At 43.2% G+C, this 23,539-nt stretch overlaps 1 protein-coding gene across 2 annotated transcripts in view; it reads left to right on the top strand.

The window, feature by feature from the left end:
* CTNNBL1 (catenin beta like 1) overlaps nt 1-23,539 on the top strand; it is a 178,367-nt gene that overhangs the window by 128,822 nt on the left and 26,006 nt on the right. For both annotated transcript variants that reach the window (XM_055265460.2, XM_063633566.1), the window contains exons 12-13: nt 16,944-17,041; nt 19,900-19,980. In XM_055265460.2, coding sequence (XP_055121435.1) covers nt 16,944-17,041; nt 19,900-19,980 — 179 coding nt within the window. The remainder of the gene's footprint in view (nt 1-16,943; nt 17,042-19,899; nt 19,981-23,539) is intronic.

Genomic DNA, 23,539 nt, shown 5'->3' with positions numbered 1-23,539 from the left:
TGAAATTCCTCCTGTCCTCTAACTGCCGCCTGACTGGCTAAAGGAAGAAGGGTCAAGAAGTCAGACTTCAAGAAAATGAACATAAGGCTGCCTTGGGTCTGCAGCAAGTTTTTCTGGTTTCTGTGGAAATCAGCTGAAGCCCTGGAGCCTGGAGGGAGTGTGAGTGTGTGTGGAGCTCAACAGTTGGTGAGGCTGCAGCAGCTTCAAGGAGGACTTTGCTGCTTAATGTGGGAAGAATAGGAGGAGGAGGGAGCGGCTGTTTGAAGAGCAGAAAGGCAGGACTGTCGCGTAAGATGAAAGCAGTGAAGAGGTAGGTTTAGATCATTCGTGGAAGGCCCTGGAAACAGGCCCCCTCCTCCACCAACTGAATTTCTGTCTAAAGCAGGCATCCAGGGAAGATTTTCAGAGGAGTGTGAACACCTTCTTTGCACTGGGACTGCGGTGTTCGGCTCTCCTGCACCAGGGTAGGTTGATGCTTGGACAGTGGGGAAATGGAAGAACAAAGACATTGCTGATGAGGGAGAATGTGGGGAAGTTCCCAGTTGAGCCTTTGTGCTCAGCCTTGGGTGTGTGGCTCCAGGCCCTGGCATGCTGTCCAGGACTAGTTGAGAAGACAGTGAGCAAACCACTGAAAAGGACTCGTTACAAAAGACCAAAGTCTCATTTTAGGATCTAAAGATTTTTCTACGTGTTTAGTTGGGTGGGGGTAGGGAGAGAAGCGGTAACTATATAATATACTTTTCAAATCCTGGAAGAGATTCCAGGGCACAAAGTCAGTTTAAATTACTTTAGATGAGCTATTGCTAAAAGTGATGCGCTGCAAGAAACCAAAGTGAACCAGCTGCGCTGACGTATAGCTATCTTCATTAGAGGACTCGGGCTGAAGCTCAGAAGCCAGTCTCATAGCACTTCCTCAGCATACTGCCAGGTGTAGGTGCTGCTAAGGTGAGTAAATGTGGAATACAAAGATAAAATAAAGGTGCTGAAACTCCAGGCATTTATTAATATTTCTGCCATTACAAGGATGTGAGTTAATGATAAAAAACTGTGTCGCTGCTTCCGGCCAGGTTCTTCGGAGTCCATATGTAATAATGGGAAAGTGTTCTGAGGAGACCCTTGACAGTGAGGCGAAAAGAAGGGAATGCACCTTTTCACCAGTGGTTGCGTTTGGCACTAGGACCTTCCCCACTGGATTGTGTGGCTGCTTCCAAAAATGACTACGGCCATGCACTCAGCTTTGCTTGGGGTAAACGCCTGAATTCTCAGGACTCTCTGGCTCTCTTTTGGCCCTACTTAGAAATTCCTAGAAAGAACCTACTGGATTAGTGTATCAGGAATTGCAATTGATTGTTAGTAACAGAGACTGGAAATAACAATGATTTAAACAAAATAGATCACATAAAGGTTTATTTCTCTCTCAGGTAAAACAAGTCCAGAGGTCAGCAGGACTTTGGAATGGCAGCTTCGTGGTGTCATTGGGAGCCCAGGTTCCTTCTGTCATTCTATTCTGCCATTTTTATCACAAGGCCAGGGATGTTTGTTTGCTTTTTAATGTGTCCCAAGCACCTATAAAAGTGCCTGGCTTCTATTTTCAAGATTGCCTCATGGTCCCAGATGGCTACTAGAGCTCCAGTTATTACGTCTATATTCCAAACAGCGGGAAAGCAAAAAGGGGAGAAGGAAGGGCAGAAGGACACGTGTCCCCTCCGGGAAATCCCAAATACCAGTTCAACCTGAATCTCTGACCTCACATTAATCACATGATCATACCTAACTATAAGGGAAGTTGTAATTGTTGTGTGTGTGCTTTTTAAGCTGGTCACAGTATCCCTCCAAATAAAATGGGTTCTATGACTAAGAAATAAGAGAATGGACTGGGTGTGGTGGCTCACGCCTATAATCCCAAAGCACTTTTAGAGACCAAGGCGGGCAGATCACCTGAGGTTGGGAGTTTGAGACCAGCCTGGTCAACATGGTGAAACCCCATCCCTACTAAAAATACAAAAATTAGTCGGGCATGGTGGCAGGCACCTGTAATCCCAGCTACTAGGGAGGCTGAGACAGGAGAATCGCCTGAACCTGGGAGGTGGAAGTTGTAGTGAGCTGAGATCACGTCACTGTACTCCAGCCTGGGCGGCAGAGTGAGACTCCATCTCAAAAAATAAAAATAAGAAATTAAATAAAAAGAGAAACTGAGGCTGGGCGTGATGGCTCACGCCTGTAATCCCAGGACTTTGGGAGGCCGAGGTGGGCGAATCACTTGAAGTCAGGAGTTCAAGACAAGCCTGGCCAACATGGTGAAACCCCATCCCTACTAAAAATACAAAAATTAGCTGAGCGTGGTGGCAGGCGCCTGTAATCTCAATTGCTTGGGATGCTGAGGCAGGAGAATTGCTTGAACCCAAGAAGTGGAGATTGCAGGGAGCCGAGATTGTGCCATTGCACTTCAGTCTGGCGACAAGAGCAAAACTCCATCTCAAAAAAAAAAAAAGTAGTAAGAGAATGGATATTAGGCAACTGGCAGTCTCAGCCAGTCTGATTGCTGCCCCTTGGTGTATAGAGCATCTCTCTTGGGCAGAGTTTAGCCAGGCCTTCTCTGAGTTCCTCAAGTCACTGGTGCCCAGCTCATACTTCATGGTGCTCCCCAGAATTAGCATTTTTCCTCAGTCCACACTGCTGCCACTGTAGCGATGGGGTTGGTTTCACTGACAAAGCCCGTTGCAGGAGCCATGGAAAATGAGAAAGGAAACTACAGGCTGGAGTCTCCTTTTCCACAGGAGGCAGCTGGTACACACATCGCAAGCACTTAAGGCTTCGTGGACCTCTCCTTCAACCCATCTGAGATATGGGCCTTCCCTAATATACAAACACTTGACCTAGGAAACTTCATGCCTTCCGCCCAAGCTCTGAAAGGTGATGTCAGATGCCACGTCATTCCGGTCTGTTCCCTCTGCGTTCATAGAGAGAAGTAATGTAGCACAGAAAAGCATTTCCTGAGCATACATACTCACTTCTTGCTGCAAGGCACATTTTCCCACAGATACAGTGCTGTAAATTAGTTAAGGTAACACTTAAACACTTTTAAAATCCATAATGCGCTGGAATATTCTGAAGAAGAGAATGGAATCCCATGGGAACAGTGAAAACAAGTGAGTTAACCAAAGGCAACAGCTATCATATTGCTTTGCACCCAGTAGGTGCTTAGACAATGCTTGTGGAGCCTCATCACAAATGAAAGATGAGACTACTGAGTTAATTTTGGCAATATTTCACATTAAATGGGTTTCAATGGACCTATTTCAATGGAAAAGGCATTCAGAATTTCAAACAACAGACATAAAAACTGCTTTCTGGAAAAATAGCCTTTGGATATCTCATCATTCATATTCCAAGTGCACACTTTTTCTTGCCTCCTTCTCAACATTTTCTTAAGATAATTTTCAAACATACAGAAAAGTTGGATGAGCTGTACGGCAAATACTTATGTACCTGCCACCCAGATTCTACAATTAACATTTTGCTGTATTTGCCTCACCACATGTTTATCCATGTCTGTCTCAGTCATCCATCCATGTTATTTTTTGATGTAGAAAGTAAGTTGCAGACAGCATTACACTTCATCCTTAGACACTTTAGCATGCTTATAAATTAACTGAGTTTCGTATGTATAATACGTATTTTTAAATAAAAGTAAAATGCACGGATCTGGAGTGCACCATTTGAGTGATGATAAATACAAACTATGTCAAGATACAGAACGTTCCCACCACCCCAGAGCATTCTCTCATGCCTCTTCCTGGGCAGATCCCTCCCTGTGCCTCACAGAGGTAACCACTATTCTGAGTTTTGACCGTAGAGTAGGTTAGCCTCACGTAGAGCCTCCTATCAATGGACTCATACAGTGTATATTCTTTTTGGGTTAGGCTCTCACTTAGCATACTGTTTTTGAGATTCACCATAGGTTGTTACATCCATTGGTAATTTGTTCCTTTTTACTGCTGGGTAGTATTCCAGTGTGTGGATATATTTTTCCATTCTTCCTATTGACAGGCCATTATGAACAGAGCTGCTATAAACATTTTTTATACAAGTTTTATTGTGGTAATATGTTTTTATGATCTCTTGGGTAAATATCTAGGAGTGGAATTGCCAGGTCATTGGGTAGCTATTCATATCTCTTTTGATAACTAAGATCTTATAATTGAACTGAGAGAGGACCTTATAAATCATCCAGGCCACCTCATTTTATAGACAAAGATGTTGAGACCCTGAGAATAGGTGGAAAAGAGACCTGTTCAGAGTTACAGAGAAGATTTTTCTCAAAGTATGGACTAGAAATCCTTGTCCCCTAACTCTAGCGTTCTCTATAGCAGACTTTCCTTCTTTCTCAGGGGAAGAATCAGGATTCTTTCCAGAAGATCATTAACTATTTCCATTGTTGCTTGGGGAGAATTAACTGTTAGATACACCTGGGTGCAGGAGATTGTGCTTGATGCCTGTGCTTCTGTAGTATCTGGATCTGACCCTGCTTCTCCTCCAGTGTACATCCCTGCAGCTGTTCCAGGATGGTCTTCGTGGAACACAGACCTGGTCATGCAGCTTATCTTCATCATCCATCCTGCAGGGCCTGTGGGAGAAAGTCCACACTCTGTAGTTGAGTGTGCAGGCCTCCTGCTTCCCTTGCCTCACCTTCCACCTTATTGCCCATCCCCTGCAGCCCACCCCATGCCATGTTCCTTCATATCTCCGGGCCTCTAAATCTTTTGTGTTTGGTCTGGAATGCGTTTCCCCCTTTGTTTCCCTGATAAATTCCATACTCTTTCTTCATGATTTGGTTCATCCAGACCCTCTCAGGGAGTCAGTTACTCCCTTTTTATGCATACGTACCTCTTCAAGCTAACTTACCATGGTGGTTTGTTATGATATCACAGTCAGCATTCGTTGAACTCACAGCACAGGACTAGACACTGAAGGTACAGATACGACTGAGATGCGGGCCTGGCGTTTCAGGCTTGAGGAGTTTACCGTCTATTGAGATTCCTGTAACAGGGTAGTTCCAGTACAACACAATAAGCTCTCACATGTGTTGCAGAGAATGAGAGCTCATCTCTACACATCCTTCCAAGTGTTAGGTGTTTGAAAGCTTCACCACACAAAACTATCTCATGACTTTACTTGCATTACTAGTGAGGTTGAATGCTTTTTTTTTTTTAATATGCCTATTGGATATATTTTAACTCTTGAGGAAAACAATCAAGTTGTATTGTGGTGGAACTAACTAGGTCACTTCCTAGCTGTGAGACCCTGGAAGGCAAATTTCTTTTCCCAACTGAGTCTCTAGTTCCTTGTCTGTGAAATGGGGAGACTAATAAAATGTGTTTCATAGGATTGTTGTGAGAATTAAATGAGATAACATGTGTAAAGCACACACAGGCACATAGTAGGTTTGCAATCGATATGGCCTCTTGAAGTTCCTGGCCCCTAGCCCAGTGCCTGCCACCTATGCAATATTCAGTGTTTGTGAAGGATAGGAATATATGTACCCTGTGTATGTGTTAAAAGGGGCTATATATAGATGCTCACACAGATCCATCTGTCTTGAGAAGGGTATCAATATTCAGCCGGAGTGGCTGAGCACACACGCGTGACTCTTCTTGGGCTGCCACATCCCCTGCTAGGCAAATGTCCATTATAATGAAATGTAAGAAGGGAAAAAATAATAATAAAGGCAGAGGAGTGTAATGTTATGGCTTGATTTGACAGGGCCTCCTGCTACTTCAGCTGCCAGTGCCAGACATGGAACAGATTAATCTGTATTCCAACACACCACTGCTGAAGTCAAGATCGATCTAATTAGGGTATTTTAAACATCCTGTTTGCATCTAGAGTCTTATCAGAAGCCAGGATGTCTGTCCATCTGGGGGGCAGGGGGCAGGGGCAGGTGGGTGGCAAGGTTCAACAATAAAACAGACACAGGCTGTAATTTTGGAAGTGAGAGAAGAACACTGCTGTTTGATTTCCTTAAAACAAAAGAGCTAATGGCCTTAGATGTTCTGTGGAAACAAAGGCAGCTCTGCAGCATGGCCTTGAATTTTAAAGTGGCCCTGCAAGATCTTGCCAAGATATGGGCCTGATAGGTTGGAGTGCAGGGACCATTTCCATCCTAAGAATAGAACTCTGGCTGACCCATGTGTGTCTTTCTTAACCATTTGGGCTGTGGAAGGCAGGTGCAGGTTCTGAAGCTGGGTGGGCAGAGCGACCAACTAGGCTGGGCCAGTAGGTAAATGCCAGGCCATTGGGGTGATGGTGAGGGTCTGCTTTTCATAGTCCAACATTCATATTTATCTCTGATCTGCACCCCATCTTTCCAGCCTCATTACTTTTCATACTTCCTTCCCTCCTGTGACATTGATCTCTTTCCAGTTCTTTGTCCATATCCTGTGCTTTCTAATTTAATTCTTTACTTCATGTTGGTCTGTCCACTTGGAATATTCTTGCTGTCATTTCCCCCTCTTCCCTATACCTGTCCTTCAAGTCTTAACTCTGATGCTACCTTTCCTACCATTTGTAGCTCCTCTGGCTGGGAGAGCATTTTCTCCATCATTAGTTTCTGCCCCTGTCCCATTTGCTGTCATTTTCTATAATGTAATTTTATGTATTTATTTAGGAGACAGGGTCTTGCTCTGTCACCCAGGCTGGAGTGCAGTAGTGCGATCATGGCTCACTGCAGCCTTGACTTCCTGGGCTCACATGATCCTCCCACTTTAGCCCCCCAAGTAGTTGGGACCACAGGAGTGTACCACCATGCCTAGCTAATTTTGGTATTTTTAGTAGGAGACAGAGTTTCACTGTGTTGCCCAGGCTGGTCTCAAACTCCTAGGTTCAAGCAATCTAACCAGCCTTGACCTCCCAAAGTGCTGGGATTACAAGCATGAGCCCAATTGTAATTTTTTGTTTTTAATTTTAACAGCTTTATTGAGACTGACGTGAAAAATTTATATATTTAAGGTATACCACTTTTTGTTTTGATATATGAATAGTATATATTATAAAACGATGACCACAATCAAGCAAATTAACATATCCTTCATCTCGCATAGCATTTTCTGTCATGAATCATAACACATTGTAGGATTCTTATACCTATTTTGTGAGTAAATGAATGAGTCCTGTGCCAAAGATTCCTAAAAGCCTCCTCCCGTGACCCAGCTCCGCTTGCTAGGGCCTCCTCTTCCTTTCTGGTGAACGGAGCCTTCCCCTGCCCCGCCATATTAAAATTTCAACAGAGGTTCCAGCAGGACCCCTCTAGAATCTGGAGGCATCTCTCTTGGCACAGAAGGTTAAGAAAGTCAAATTTAGGGATTGTTAGTGTGCACCTTGTCACTTTTTTCCTTCTACCACTCCCTCCTTGGGTGACTTGTTAATATACATAGGACTCATGCTCCTCAATGTACCATGGGGTTATGTCCCAAAAAACCCATCGTGAGTTGAAAATATGGTAAGTCAGAAATGCATTTAACACACCTAACCTACCAAATATCATAACTCAGCCTCACCTACCTTAAACATGCACAGAACCCTTACGTTAGCCTACAGCTGGGCAAAATCATTTAACACAAAACCTATTTTATTTTTTTTAAAAAGTATTGACTATATCACATAATTTATTGAATATTGTACTGAAAGTGAAAAAATGGTTGCATGGGTACTTGATGTATGTTTTCTACTGAATGCATATTGCATTTGCACTATCGTAAAGACAAAAAATAAGTCAAGCCATCATAAATCAGGAACCATCTGTATTCCATTTATCCCTGACTCCAAGAATGTGGCCCAGTTCTAGGCTTCAAAAACTAAGTGTGCCCATAGAACCCCAAATCCTGGTTTCTGTCCACCAACTTTACCACTGAAAACATGAAGCTGCTAGCGCACGGCCACTCACCTGCCAGTGTAATACATCCAGCCCTGCATCTCTCCCAGAGTCTCGGAGGAAAATGTTTTTCTTCTGTCTCAGTTCTGACCTCTTAACTTCCAGTGTGTAGCCACTCCTACTCAGGCCCTCCTCTTTCCTACCCCAACTGAATTAGGGGCCCTTCACATATGGGCTGAGTATTTTTCATGCATGCCAGTTAATTGTGTACTCTATTGTAGTTATTTCTTTCTTTCTTTTTTTTTTTTTTTTTTTTTGAGACGGAGTCCTGCTCTGTCACCCAGACTAGAGTGCAGTGGCACGATCTCGGCTTACTGCAAGCTCCACCTCCTGGGTTCACGCCATTCTCCTGCCTCAGTCTCCCGAGTAGCTGGGACTACAGGCGCCCACCACCATGCCCAGCTAATTTTTTTTATTTTTTAGTAGAGACGGGGTTTCACCATGTTAGCCAGGGTGGTCTCGATCTCCTGGCCTTGTGATCTGCCCACCTCGGCCTCCCAAAATGCTGGGATTACAGTCATGAGCCACCGCACCCGGCTGTAGTTGTTTATTTCTTAGCGTTAATCATAAAATGATGAGCTTCTCTAGAGTGGGCTAGCTTTCATCGCTGTTGTCTTAGTACTTGCTACATTGCCTGGCACATAGTTGGTACTCAGAATTTTGAGTAAAGGGAGGGCTAGTGACGTACCACTTCATGCGCTGTAATTATCCTAAGATTATAAAACTCTAGAAGGAGAAGCTAATCTTCATTTCTTTACAGATCACACATTGTATTTTCAGTTCTTGCAGGAAGACCAAAAGGCAAATAATTATCACGGCCAAGTACATTTCTTTTTATTAAAAGGTAGGACCATCTCTACTTAGATGTGCTGTGTCCTTCAACTTACTAGTAAACAGTCACTACCTGCCTTAGTGCTGTCTGCAGGTCTCCCAGAATCTTGTATTATTTGGCTTTATAGCCAACGACACACAAGCACTTTATTTTAATTTATTGTGGGATTAGAGAGTCTGAGCGAAGTTGGCCTTGCTCCATTTTAGGGTTAGAACAAATCTTGAGTTAGAGAAAATAGCCCTGCCAGCTGAGAGAGCCAAGCAATCTAGGTTTCTGTTTTTCTCTGCAGGAAGTAGTTAGGATGACCAGGGCTGACTGAAACATGTTCAGTGACAGACATGTGATCAGGTTGCAATATGGAAGGAGTTACCTGGTGATCTACGACAGGTGCGTAGGTGAGCGAATCCCTTGTGATTCTCTTTTTCAGTACAACAGATCTCAAACTGCTGTCTGTTGAGTGGCTACTATACACATTTGAAAGAATGGGTTTAATAGATGGGAGGGACAGCCCCAGCTTACAAATAAGAAAACTGAGAGTCAGAGGCTAAGCTCCATGCTTGTGGCTTAACCAGCTAGTGAGTGCCAGAGATAAGATTTGAATCCATGTCCCTGTGATCCTGAGTCCCCACATAAGGTTAATTAATTCACTTGTTGGCATGTCTGGAGCAGATCCCAGGAGTTAGTGTTCTCCATGTACCTGTGTGTCTTTTTCAGCAGTGGAACCATAATAGGCCTACTCATAAGCAGTCCTGTCTATGGATAAATCTCTCTCCTCATACAGAATGGGTAATGTTAACCAAACACCTACTGGAATGTGGATCATACTTTTTTTTTTTTTTAAGAGTAAGCATGAGACATGCCCGTCCCTTCCATTCTTCACAAAAATGGTGCACACTATAAATGGCTGGTTGGAGCGACTGCCACAGTCTGTGCTGTTCTGGAAAGACCTCTCATTTGGGTGTACTAGATCAAGGGTTCTTAACTAAAGAGCCATCACTAAGAGATGTGAATGATCTGAAACTCCATGGAAAATGTTACATTCGTGTATGTGTTTTGGGAGGGGTAGCATGCCTCCGTGTTTATCAGTCTCAAATGTCTGTCATGATTTGGAGGGAAAAAAATGCAGATCTAGATTCCAGTGGCCCACAAAGGTACTTTAGACCTGAGGCAAATCACATTCCTTCTCAGGGCTATTGTTTCCATACTCAGAACCCCATAATCAGATAAGAGATTTCTAACCCTCCTTCCATCTCTGAAAATTATAAAACTCGAACTGCCCCCTGGAAAATCAAACTTTTAGCCCTCTCACATAGAAACAGGCATCTAACCCTTTGCTAATCATCCTTGAGAAGCCCTGAAGAGAGCTGAGCTGGGGGAAGGGTGGACCAGAGCCTCCCTCCAGGAGGTTTCAGTAATTAGTGTCTGAGGCAGCCAGTTGTCTGACTGTTGAACGTTAAGTAGGGTATGACTGTTGAGCAGGGAACCCAGCAGGCAGGGACTCTCGCTGGCACAATTTCAATCCTGGCTCTGTACCGCTCCACCTAGATGCCAGGCTGCCTACCTCCCTAACTAGTGATTTGAAAATGTAGATTTGCCTGGCCTTCCCCTTGGTGGAGCCTTGTTGCTTCCGTATGTGTGTATGTGTGTGTACACGCGTGTGGGTTTTCTGCACTTCCTGGGCCCTCCCTTAGAGGCTGTTCTCTGCAGTGGGAACTACCACATCCACCCCATCTGCATTGACAGCTCCATAACCATCCTTCACCTCCATTTTATTCTGTCGAAATGACGGAGCAGCTGAGCAGTGTTGGCCAGCAGATAAGCCTGTTATCTCCCCTGCTCCCTGTGCCAGCAGCTCTCGCTGTCTCCTTGGTGCATGAAAAATTGACACCACCTTGGGCTGAAATCTGTTCTTAGGGAAGCTACATTTATTAGTAGCTAATGAAACTCAGTGTGTGTATATATGTGTAAATTTGGGGTGGCTGAAGTGTTTCCCTATCTGGCCGGCACCAGTAGCCTGTGGCGTGCCTCAGCATCCAGATAGAGAGGTAGAAGGGCATAGGCATCAATTGGCAACCTATCCTTCACTTAAAATCCTAAATAGGTAAATGTCATTTATTCTTAGTAGACCATTGCAATTGATCATGGTATACCTTGCTCCAGACTGGGGTGGGCTGTGGAAATGCATGCCAGTGTCATCTGCTGCCAAGGAAGATGGTTATTCTATTTATTACACTTTTCTCTTTGAAAATTACAGCTCCTGATACCCTCTCTGCGCCACCAGCACCCAGCCCTCCCGCCCCCATCTTGTTGAGGTATATAAAGAACATTCTCTTGCAACTCTTTCTCATCCATCTTAATCAGCAAGATTAAAAGGGAAAATTATTGAGAAGTTCTGGTTCAGTGTTTTTGTGGAACTGCCTGAAACTCAAAGTCTCTTCTTTATTTAGACTGTGGTGGAAATTGCTTCTGCAAAGACTAATTCTGTAAAATAGAGAAAGAGGGTTGTTATTCATGTCTTATTCCATATGGCCTTTTACTTCATTTTACTCTTGTTAAAACTGTTAATTTTTTAATCCACATTTACATAGTGTCTGTCTTTTGGGCACAGTGAGCCCAAATATGAGGCATATTTTCAGGCTTTGCATGGTCTTATTTACCTTCCTTCTTTAATAGCATTGATGATTGCCTTTTATATGTGGGAAGCATAACATGGTAGGAAAAGCTTATAGTTTGGAATCAGGCGACTTAGATTCAGATCTAAGATCCAGCCACCTACTCAAGCACATGACCTTAAGTCAGTTAATCTCGCTGAGCCTTGGGTTCCACATTTATAAAATGGAAATGTGGATAGTACCTTTTCCACAGCTTAGTTGTGAGGATTCAGTGAAAAAATTGTGTACAGACTCAAGCCTACTGGCATAGATAAACAGTAAAAATGATGACAGTTATTATTATACCCTACTTACGTTCAAATAGGAATTTGAAGGAGCTTTCACCAAAACAACATGGTGGCACTAAATCTTAGCTTTGAATAAGAATTTGTCAAAACACAAATGTTAAATTAGGGAACCTATTTGCAACATGTGGAAAAGGGTAATATGCTTAATTTATAAAGAGTTCATAGAAGTCAAAATTGAGCAAAGGATAAGGGCAGGCAGTTCAAGAAAAAGCAATACAAGTGGCCAATAAACATAGTGTGGTGGTTAATTTTACGTTAAGTTGACTGGGCTGTGGGATACCCAAATCGTTGGCAAAACATTATTCCTTTGGGCTTGGGTTGGTACTACTCCATTGGCTTTCCTGGGCCTCCAGCCTGCAGATAACAGATCACGGGCCTTCTCAGTCTCCATAATTGCACAAGCCCATCCCTCATAATAAATCTTTTTCTGTACATTTTTATATTTCCTATTCTGTTTCTCTGGAGAACCCTAATACACATAGGAAAAGATGTTTAACTTCATTCGTAACAAGAACAAAAACATGCTAATCAAAAGAAGATCTCATTTTTCACCTACTGGGCTGTCACAATTACTAAGTTGGATAATATGCAATCTGAGCGAGGATATGAGAAGACAGATGCTCATATATATACTAATAGTGGGTATGTCATTGGTACAGCCATTTTGGAAGACAGTTTGTCAGTATCTTTCAACATTTCGTATGTAAATTTCTTTTGATGCTCTAATTCCACTACTAGGAATATGCTTTAAGAATATTTGTGCAAAAGTAAGCCAAAATATGTGGACTTGTATACTCATTGCAGCATTGCTTCTAATAGAAAGAATAAAATAACACAAAACTGGAAACTACCTAAAATACCAATGAATGGGGCGCTAGTTAAAATTGTGATAAATAAGCTCAGTGGAATTCTAGATAGCCATTTTTAAAAAATGAAGTGTGGGTGCTGATATGGAAAGATATATTAGGGAATATTTATATATATGAAATGCAAAATTTTCCCCCTGAAAATATACACAAGGTACTTTGTAGTTTTTCTTGGGAGAGAAGAATGGGTTCGTGGAAGGAATATGGGAAAAGAAATATATTAGTATAGATGCTCAATAAATATCAAGTACATGTTGTACCTTTTCATGTAGTTTGATTTTTACCTCATACATCCATTGCTTTTATTTTAAACTCCATTGGTAGGGGGTAAAGGGAATCAGTAACAACAGAACAATAAAAGAAATTACTTTCTGTGGTTGAGTATAAATTCATCTTTGAGCTTCCTAATAGCCCAGGCAAAGAAGGAACATTGATAAGGAAATACAAAAAATTTATCAGGAAGGAGAAACATTTTCTTGATCTTGATCTCTGAAAAGACTGTGGCTACCGAGGAGATTGGTGTAAACTCAGACCCAGTGCTGTCTCTCCCCAGCTTAAAATTCACTGGTAGGTCCTTGCCCCCTGTTCTGCATGGTCAGCCTTTGCCCCCCTCACTGGCCTCCCCTCTCCGACATGGACATGGCACTCCATTCAAACTGACCTTTGCATATATTGTTCCTTCTGCCTGGAATGTTCTCTCCTTTTCTCTGCCTTGTTGTTGGCTATGGCTTTTCTTTGTTTTTTAAGATGTTCAGTTGTTGGTTATGTCCAGTGGGAATCCTTGGAAGAAGTTAGTTGTCCCTCCTCTATGTTGCCCATGTCCCGTTTGCCTCCCTCAGTAATGGAACTTGTTACACGGTGCTATAACTGTTTTGTTTTCTTCACTAAATGAGGAGCTCCTTCAGGTTAGGGGGCTGTGTTGTTTGTTTTTGGCCCTGAACACTCAGCACTTGCTAGGCACAGAGGTAAACTGGTCAGTGAATGAGGGAGTGGGTAATCTGAAGTTTGAGTTCTACCTCCTCCACCAGTTAGCTCTGTGGACAAGTCACTTCTCTCTGGGCCTCAGTTTTTCCATCATACAATGAGAAATTTGGCTCAAATAATCGATGAGAACTTTGGCTCTGATTTTTTTTTCTTCCTCTATGGTTGTCAGATTGTCATATATATAATACCAGGATGTTGTCACCAGCTGTCATACTAAGTAATTCCAAAGTTTTAGAACTGATCTTGTTAGAATTCACTGCATTTATTATGGCCTGTCCCATATCTGTTCACCAGCTGAAGAGATCACAGCTATTTCCAACTTGGTTGGCACAAGATTACAGAGTTGATTCTGTCCCTCATTCTTCCTGCCCCTAACCTTCTCTCCTTGGCATACACAAAGGTCAGAGTACTTTTCCTCAAGTGCATCTTCACAGATGTTCCTTTCTTATCCTACTTTCTCACCCTGAGCTGAGCTCTGTTAGCTCACCGTCCTTACCCTGGGTTCATGGGGTTTTTTGCCTTCCTGTGAAGGCAGGGCCCGTTCTGTCCACTACTTTCTACCCTCACCCCACCCCAGTGAGTGACTACGGCAGACGGAGGTTATACCACCTCAATCCCAGCTTTACATAAAAGTTGAAAGGAAGATACTGGGGGAGCCTGGGGTCTTGAGAAGGTATATAGTACCTCTGTCCACAGCATATTTTAAGAAAAATGTTATATTTTCAATACCTAAAAAAATGGATTCTACCAATTAGAAATATGTTATTGAAATTGATGGCGCCCTCGGAAAAAGCCGTTTACCTACTCCCACGTATAAAAACTCTTTAAGGACCATCTTGTAACTGAACAATTTGAAAGCATATTAGCAATGCAAAGGTAGTATTGCTCTGAATTTGGGATAGGCATTATATATAAAAGTGCAAAAGGTATTTGAAGGCATTTGAAACATATCCAGAATTCAAAAGTGGCCTGTTTGCCCCCACGGCCACCACCACCACTGAAAACTTTTATATTGATAGTCTGCTTTCTTCCCATTCATTCAGCAAGTATTCCCAAAACACCTACCATGTGCCGGACATTGTTTTAGAACCAGGGATATGGCAATGAACAGAACACACTTAAAATATCTGCCTTCAGGGAATTTGTATTCTAATTGAAGGGAGATGGTGAACAGAATAAATAAATAAATGATACAGTATTTTGGAAAGTAACACATGACGAAGAGAAACATAAAGCAGATAAGACTTGAGAATCGCAATGTGAGGCATTGCATTTTTCAATAGGGTGGTCAAAGGAAAGCCTCGCTGAGAGGATGACAGTGGAGTAAAACCAGATTTAAAGAGTAAGCCATGCAGATAATCTGCCGAGGAACATTTCAGGCAGAGGAAACAGCAAGTGCAGAAGCCCCAAGGCGGGAACAGCCTGACGTTAGATGCAGCATTTAGTCTGAGTTGGGGAGTCACTGGAGTGTTTTAAACAGACCTGACTTTGGGTGTTAACCTAAGGAATTATGCTGGCTGCCCTATGGAGATTAGGCCAAAGGGGACAAGGGTGGAAGCAGAGGGACTCACTAGTAGGCTATTGACTATTCCAAGCAAGAAATGATGGTGATGTGGACAAGGATAGTGTAGTAGCAGTGGTGGTAAGTAGTCAGAAGAGTTGGGATACTGGATGTGATTTGAAGGTAAAGCTGATGAGGCTTCTCATGGGACGTGAGAAAGAAGAGAATCAAGAGCATTTTCACTGGTTTGGGCTGGAGAAACTGGAGATTCTGGTTGCCGTTAGTTAATTGGAAACAACTGTGGAAAACAGGTTTCGGGAGGAAAATCAGGAGCTTATTTTTGGACATGTTAAGTTTAAAAGAATCAGCCAGGCACAGTGGCTCACACCTGTAATCCCAGCACTTTGGAAGGCCAAGGCAGGTGGATTGCTTGAGGCCACGAGTTCAACGCCAGCCTGGATAACATGGCTAAACCCCATCTCTGCAGAAAATACAAAATTAGCCAGACATGGTGTTGTGTACCTGTAGTCCCAGCTACTCAGGAGGCTGAGGCAGGACGATTGATTGAGCCTCAGAGGTCGAGGCTGCAGTGAGCCCTGATCGTGCCGCTGCACTCCAGCCTGGGTGACAGAATGAGACCCTGTCTCAAAATAAAAATTAAGGAAAAAAAGTTGATAGGATGTTAGGCAGCCAAGTGGAGAGGGCAGGTAGACAGTTGAATATATGAGTCAGCATTCAGAGGACAGGACTGACCTATAGGTTCAAATTTGTGAGTTGTCAGCATGTAATGGTTTTCAAAGCCATAGGACAAGATGGGATCACCAGAGAAGTGAATATAGATAGAAAATAGAAATCTAAGGACTGAATAACTCCAACATTAAGAAATTAGGGAAACGAGGGGGTGGGGAATGCTTATTAAGTGAAGAAAAACACACTGGCACAAAATTATATCCGTGCTATAATCAGAGAAGTAAGAATGTTTCCTTGTGACCTCAGTAGTCAGGTGACATTCTTGGGAACCCAAGGTAACTTTGGCATAGGAAGATGCTCCTCAGTTTTCAAATAAACTGTTTGTTGTTCACACTGTGAGCATTTTATTTCAAAATAAACTTTGTTCTGCCATTTCTCCACGAGTAGACTTTTGTCACCTCCTTTTCAAGGTCATTATTCTTGATTTTTTGAAAGTTCTTTTTAAAGAAAAGAATCTCTTTACACCTGAATCCTATAATATACCCTTCAATTACCCTCTTCTTCCAAGAGTAGAAGAATAGTATTTCATAATAGAAGCCGCTGGGTTGTTGAACTCAGAAAGCCCTGTTAACTGTTTTGAAGTGCTTACAGTACAGCCACCTTTAAACTTGAAGCAGGGGTGTTAGGTGCACCAGAATGTAAGTGATAGCACTGGGTCCCTGTCATATTTCATATTTAATTCCAGGCTGTTTACTTGGGAGAGTTATAAGGTAATTTGAGAATTCGATACAACATGTCTTATCCATTATTTGTTCATGTCATGGCTGGTGTTCATATTCTATTCACAGGTTATTTCTGTAAAGGTGGGATTAGTTTGAGATTCTGTTGTGGACAATAGAAATCAATTAATTCCAGACAGAAAAGGAATTCTAACTTAGTTTTGATTCACTTGCTCAAGTTGTCCTTGAGGATATCATCCCTTTTGAATATGTTTTTTGTCAGTTTTTTTGAGATCGGTGCAGTTTTTTAGTGACACAATTTAGGTTCTTGTCTTATTAATCAATAGCAGCAGTCAGAGAGGCCTACTTATTCTGCCCTCGATAGAACCAGACGAGGCTTGAAGAGAGGTAATAATTACTGCTCTGATCTCAGCATGTTCTCTTTTCTCTTTCCCAACCCAGAGCATGTCTGTTCGATCCTGGCTTCCCTCCTGCGGAACCTGAGAGGGCAGCAGCGAACCCGGCTTCTGAATAAATTCACTGAAAATGACAGCGAGAAGGTGGGTGACTGTTGGACTGTAAAGATGGGACGGGGACTGATAGAAAGGCTCTTTACCTGATGTGATCTGAGGGATACTGGGTTGAGTGGTCCTACCCTAAAATTCTCTTTTCTGGCACCTGGGCCCTGTTGCTTTGCATGTCAAAGGCTTTTCTGGTTATTCTGCTTTTCATCTCCAAATGTATTCTCCTGGGAGTAGTAACACCTGAGGATGATACCACTAGTACTTGAGGGGGATTTTTAGACCCAAAGAGCATGGATTAGACTAGGATTTTTGTTGAGGGCTGCTGCACAGCATAGCAAAGTGATTAAGAGCATTGGCTTTGGATACAGGCTTGAGATTTGAACCTGTTTTCGCTGCTTTTGAGATGTGTGCCACTCTGAACCTCAGTTTCCCCAGCTTCAACATGGAGACGTCAATACTCATCTTGAAGGGTCAGTGGGAAGTGAATTAGATAAGGTCTTACTAAGGTGGTGGTAATAAAATGAAGATAATGATAAGGAAATGGTAGAGCCTGCCCTAAATGGGCTATGGAAGCTGGGAATGCTGTTACATGAGATTAGATGGAATGGGCTATGGAAGCTGGGAACCCAATTACATGAGATTAGATGGATTGGGCTATGGAAGCTGGGAACGCAATTACATGAGATTAGATGGATTGGACTATGGAAGCTGGGAACACAGTTATATGAGATTAGATGGATTGGACTATGGAAGCTGGGAACACAGTTACATGAGATTAGATGGATCGGGCTATGGAAGCTGGGAACGCAATTACATGAGATTAGATGGATTGGACTATGGAAGCTGGGAACACAGTTACATGAGATTAGATGGATCGGGCTATGGAAGCTGGGAACGCAATTACATGAGATTAGATGGATCGGACTATGGAAGCTGGGAACACAGTTATATGAGATTAGATGGATTGGACTATGGAAGCTGGGAACACAGTTACATGAGATTAGATGGATCGGGCTATGGAAGCTGGGAACGCAATTACATGAGATTAGATGGATTGGACTATGGAAGCTGGGAACACAGTTATATGAGATTAGATGGATTGGACTATGGAAGCTGGGAACACAGTTACATGAGATTAGATGGATCGGGCTATGGAAGCTGGGAACGCAATTACATGAGATTAGATGGATTGGACTATGGAAGCTGGGAACACAGTTATATGAGATTAGATGGATCGGGCTATGGAAGCTGGGAACGCAATTACATGAGATTAGATGGATTGGACTATGGAAGCTGGGAACGCAGTTACATGAGATTAGATGGATCGGACTATGGAAGCTGGGAACGCAGTTACATGAGATTAGATGGATCGGGCTATGGAAGCTGGGAACACAGTTACATGAGATTAGATGGGTTGGGCTATGGAAGCTGGGAACACAGTTACATGAGGTTAGATGGATCGGGCTATGGAAGCTGGGAACGCAATTACATGAGATTAGATGGATTGGGCTATGGAAGCTGGGAACGCAGTGGCATGAGATTAGATGGATATTTTGTATCTTTAGTGTGCCAGACGGTAGGATTTTTAACAGTAATAAGAGCTACCATTTATTGAGTGACTACTATGGATTGGATAATAGAGCAGATGACTTTCATCGTTGCATATATTCTCATAACAGTGTGGTTTATTTATCCTTGTATAGTTATTATTCGCATTGACAGGCAAGGCAGTTGAAGCTTAGAGACATTATGTAACTTACCCAAGAAAGGTTTAGGACTGTCTCTTTGAGCTACCTCTGACCATTTTTTCTACCCTCACCAGGAGTATAGCATGATGAAGAGGTCACCAAGTTAGGACACGGAGATCTTAGTAGTCACGTCACCCTAGTGACATCATTTAACATCTGTGCTTTGGTTTCCTCATCTTTAAAATGGGGTTTGCTACCTGTCTTCCCTGCACACCTTGTCAGGTTTTTTTTTAAGGTTTAAGGAAATAATTGTCATGAAAATACTTTATAAGCTGAAACATTAAGGTCTTAGGGTCATCAGTGTTGGCTAGAGAAGGTTTGACCACAGTCTTCTCAGACTGTCTGATGGCGTGTTGCAGGAACATCACCTATTAACCAACCAGTATCAGCTCCTGGGTAAATGAATGCCAGAGTTGCCAAGGGCTGTGGTGGTGCCAGCCTGATAAAAAGATAAGTCAGGAGTCTGGGCTGGCTTCACAGTGCTTCTTCAGTCATTTTGGAGTCTTGGGGAAAAAAACAAAACTTTTTCAAATCCACTGAGTGTTCCTCAAGCCATGTTTGAAGCATGACTTTTCTCAAAACTGATTTTTAAGTTATTGCCAAGCAAAAGTCAGGGCCTTTTTTAAAGTTGCTGAAGGAGGTTTTCTTGCTCTCTCTTCTGACTCAAAAGCAACTAAAAAGATTTTACTCAGGCATTTTTAAAAAAAGATCAGCTCTGGGGCAGAATCTGAACATGAAAGGTTTCAGTTTGAAAAAAGAAATTTCTGTAAAGTTCTAAGTGAATATCAAGTGTGTAACTTCAAGCTCCTTCTCTTGGCAAGAAGAGACTTGAATTTTTATTTATTTATTTGTTTTTAACAACATGCATTCCTGGGAGTTCTAGAAGGGCTGAGAATGCATAGCCTCCTTTCGGGAATGGGCCTGGTTCAAACTGCATTCATCCTAAGTGTTTGCTTTGTTCTGCCCCAGCCCTTTGATCCATTCCTGATGTGTCCCTAAGCAAAGCTTCTCTCATCCGCTGTAAGGAGTGCTGGAGTGGGTCTCCCTTGGTAAGGAGCGACAGTGAGATGAATAGGAGTGCCACTGTTCTCTTGCTGTGCGTTGTCTTTCCATTTCACTCAAGCCTGTGAAATCTCTCTCTTTCAGGTTGACAGACTAATGGAGTTGCATTTTAAATATCTGGGTGCAATGCAGGTGGCGGACAAGAAGATCGAAGGGGAAAAACACGTATGTATCCCTGCCTCACTTTTGCCAGCTATTGACTTGCCCTCTATTTGGGTCCCTTGTGTTCCTCCTGTCTCCCCACAGGATAGGTAAGGGCAGCAGTGACATCTAACATGTTTTAGAAGTAGAGCAGATGATGGTCTACCAAGTGGTTATGACTGCTCTTCTGACACGAGTGACAGCCTTTCAGGAAGAAGTATGTGTAGCATCCATCCAGGTATGACCTGGGAGTCTGGGTGGACAGCACAGGCACCCTTGACAAGAGCTTCTCTTCGAAAATCTGGCCAAAGTACAAGGCTATGACCTGGTACCAGGTTGGCAGAGCATGTCTTAGTACTCACACTTGCTGGCTTCTGAAATCCTGAAGGAGGCATGCTGAGAAAGGGTGATCACAGCGTAGAGGAGCTGGAAGGAAACTGAATGGTCCTGGAATCCAGTTACCTCATTTACAGATGGAAAACTGGAGGCCTAGAGAACGGAAGCTCAGATGCATTGCAGCCAAGCCAAACCGCAGGTTCTGAAGGGCTGACCCTTGTTTTCTCATGTTGATGGTTGCTGAGAGAAGTGACACCTGCTAGACGTTTTTTCTTGAGGGGCTGTGCTTACTATGGTGTTATACCACCCTCTGTGTTTTTCACCTCCTTCATTTTGTTCTCCGCCATCTCTGGCCACTGTAGCTTTCCATCTGTATTCCTTAATCAGGGTAAGTTTTCCTGTCACTGTTTAATGTCCGATTTGTATTCGCTCCCCTACAAGACACTTCTCAAGTCTTCAGTCACATTATCAAATGACGCCTGGCTTACTTTTTTCCAAGTCTGCAGGAGACCTCATTTTCCTTGTGATGTTGTTTTGCCATGTCACTCCATCCTTCTTTTCAGTCTTGTCTTAAAGATACACTTGAGGCTTTTGAGCTTCACTCGTGGAAGGACTAATTTTAGTATAGTCCTCCCCTCCCCTGTGTTGGGACCATCCAGTTAAGGCTAGCATGTGCATTGGGAATTACACCAGCATTTTCCCTCAGGGCATGCCTCAGGCCAGAGTGAGAGACTAGAGCTGGGGGGATGTGGGGAGACAGTGACCTTGTTATCTGTGTCCTGTTTCTCTTTGCCACTTCTTATCCACCTCTCCCCTTTCATAAAATGTACCTTCATTCATGAACGCCAGCAGAGGTAGCTGTGCTTTTCATTCTTGTGATTTCTCTATGATCCCTAAACTGAGTAAGTCCTCAGAAGTTTGTGGATTGATTGAATTGATTAACTGGGGCTTTCTTCTTTTATACAGTGATACTACTGCAAGATAAAAGGCAGAGACTCTAAATTCTGAGGCTGCACTTTAGATACTAGCATGTTCCACCACAATTCTTTCATTCCAATTCACCCCAACCCCTTTGTTCTTTAATTAAACTTTCCGTTTCCATCTTTTCTTCCCTATACAGTAACTTGGACATGAAGGACACTCAGTGGTTGTTAAATTGCGAGAATGATGTACTCCTTCTCTTTATCTGAATGATAATTAGAAACAACTTGAAATTCCCTGGACTTTTGTAAGGAAGCAGCCATGAGACAGTTAGAACTCCAGCACTGCCGGAATCCCCGATGTTATCTGCTAGGGAGGTTTTGAGGGGTGGCAAAAGGAAGACCTGGGAGTCAGGGAACCTAGGATTTAAAAGCAAGCACCACCTTTAAATCACTGCCAGCTATGGCCTGTCACTATGCCTCATGTAGCCTCAGTTTCTGGGCTATAAAGTGATACTAGCCAAGGTGATCCAACCCCTCAAGCTTCATGTTTTCCCTCATTCCCTCAGGTTAAGTTAAACATTCTTTGGTAACTCTGCCATTTTTGGACGATGGAATGAATTAAAAGCGCAGTGATGGGTTGGTCAGTGACTGACTGGTCTTCTAGATAGAGGTGCAGCAGTCTAGTAGAAAAGGTAATCTTGCCACTTCTAGCTCTGAGATCTTGGATAATCGAGGTGACCTTCCTAAGTTTTGTTTTCTCATCTGTAAAATTAGAATAAAAACACCTCCCTTTTGGGCCAGACACAGTGGCTCATGCCTGAACTTTGGGAGGCCAGACATCCCTACCGTTTTAGGGTAGGCCAAAAACTTTGGGAGGCCAAGGCGGGCAGATCACTTGAGGTCAGAAATTTGAGACCAGTCTGGCCGACAAAGCAAAACCCCCATTTCTACTAAAAATACAAAAATTAGCTGGGCATGATGGCGCACGCCTGTAATCCCAGCTACTCGGGGGGCTAAGGCACAAGAGTCACTTGAGCCTGAGAGGTAAGGGTTGCAACAAGCCGAGATTGTGCCACTGCACTCCAGCCTGGGTGACAGAGCGAGACCCTGTCTCAAAAAATAAAAACAAAACACCTCCCGTTAAAGGTTATTATGAAGACTAAGCATAAAGTATAGAAAGTACTTTGCTCAGTAAGTAGAAGCTGCCGCTGCTGCTGCTGCTAGAATTTCCTAGCTTCCTTTGGAATTCTTGTGTAATTTTTTAGTAAGCCTTTTAGTAAGCCTTTTTAGTAGCCTTTTTAGTAAGCAGTCCTTTTCCTGAGAGCATCCTCCTTGCCAGAAGGAGTTGCCTAGCAGAAGAGAGCGTTGGCACCATCAGATGCTTTATTTGAGGTGCAGCTTAGACTTTTTTTGAGGGAGACTGAGTAAGCGGCTAGGTGTCAGGGAGCAGTTTGCACATAGCTGTTAGGAAACTTGGCCTGCTTCCCAAAAGATTATCTATTATCAGCATTGAAGAGGGTGTGAAATTGATTAGCACTGACGGAGAGTAATCGCTGCAGCCACTCTCCCGGCATTCACAGAGCTGCTGTGTGCCACAGGCACCAAGGCCGTGCTGTTCCCTGACAAACATCTGTCTCCTTGATGCCAAGGCCGTTTTGCTGGGCACTGGCAAACATTCCAAGGCCATTAGTGCTCAGCAGCCTCAGTGTTATGCAGAGAGCCAGGGCGGGTAGGGGTGAGGGATGCGTTTGTGAGCGGTGTTTGCTGCCAGCACTCAGGCGCCATCCTAGCAGATGAAGCCGCCTCACAGGTGTAAAGTGACTTAGAACAACACGACCTCCTTTTCACCTCTGCCTCATGCCGTCTTCTCTCTGAAGTTGCAGACAGTTTGTCTCCTCGCCCCCATTAAATTTGAATGTCCTATACCAGTTGGGAGCTCAGCAAATATTTGTCGACTTGAATTGGATGCTTATTTTTCAGGCATTTTGAAGACATTGACTATCAGATCAGTAGTGAATAATCTCTCACATACCTCACCAAGTCTGCAACCAAAAAACCTAAGATAACAGGCTCAAGTATTGGTATTTTTATTGTCTCAGCCATCACCTTCCCTGTGAACTTCAGACTTCTCTGGGCACAGTGCAAGTGCCCATGGTTTGCAGTTGACCAGGTCACTAGAGAGAATCTAGTCATTTGGCAAATGTTGATGAGGTGCCCACTCTGGGAATGTGCAAGGCCAGGCACCGGCTGGGGGTGAGAAGCGAAAGTGCTAAGAAAAGAATGGGCCTAGGGATGGTGTCGCAGACGAAGGCTGGAGGATCCAG

The sequence above is a fragment of the Symphalangus syndactylus genome, chromosome 24 (assembly GCF_028878055.3).
Source record: "Symphalangus syndactylus isolate Jambi chromosome 24, NHGRI_mSymSyn1-v2.1_pri, whole genome shotgun sequence".
NCBI classification, from domain to species: Eukaryota; Metazoa; Chordata; class Mammalia; order Primates; family Hylobatidae; genus Symphalangus; species Symphalangus syndactylus.
The sequence above is the reverse complement of the archived record's forward strand: the minus strand, read 5'-3'. Positions and strand labels throughout refer to the sequence as shown.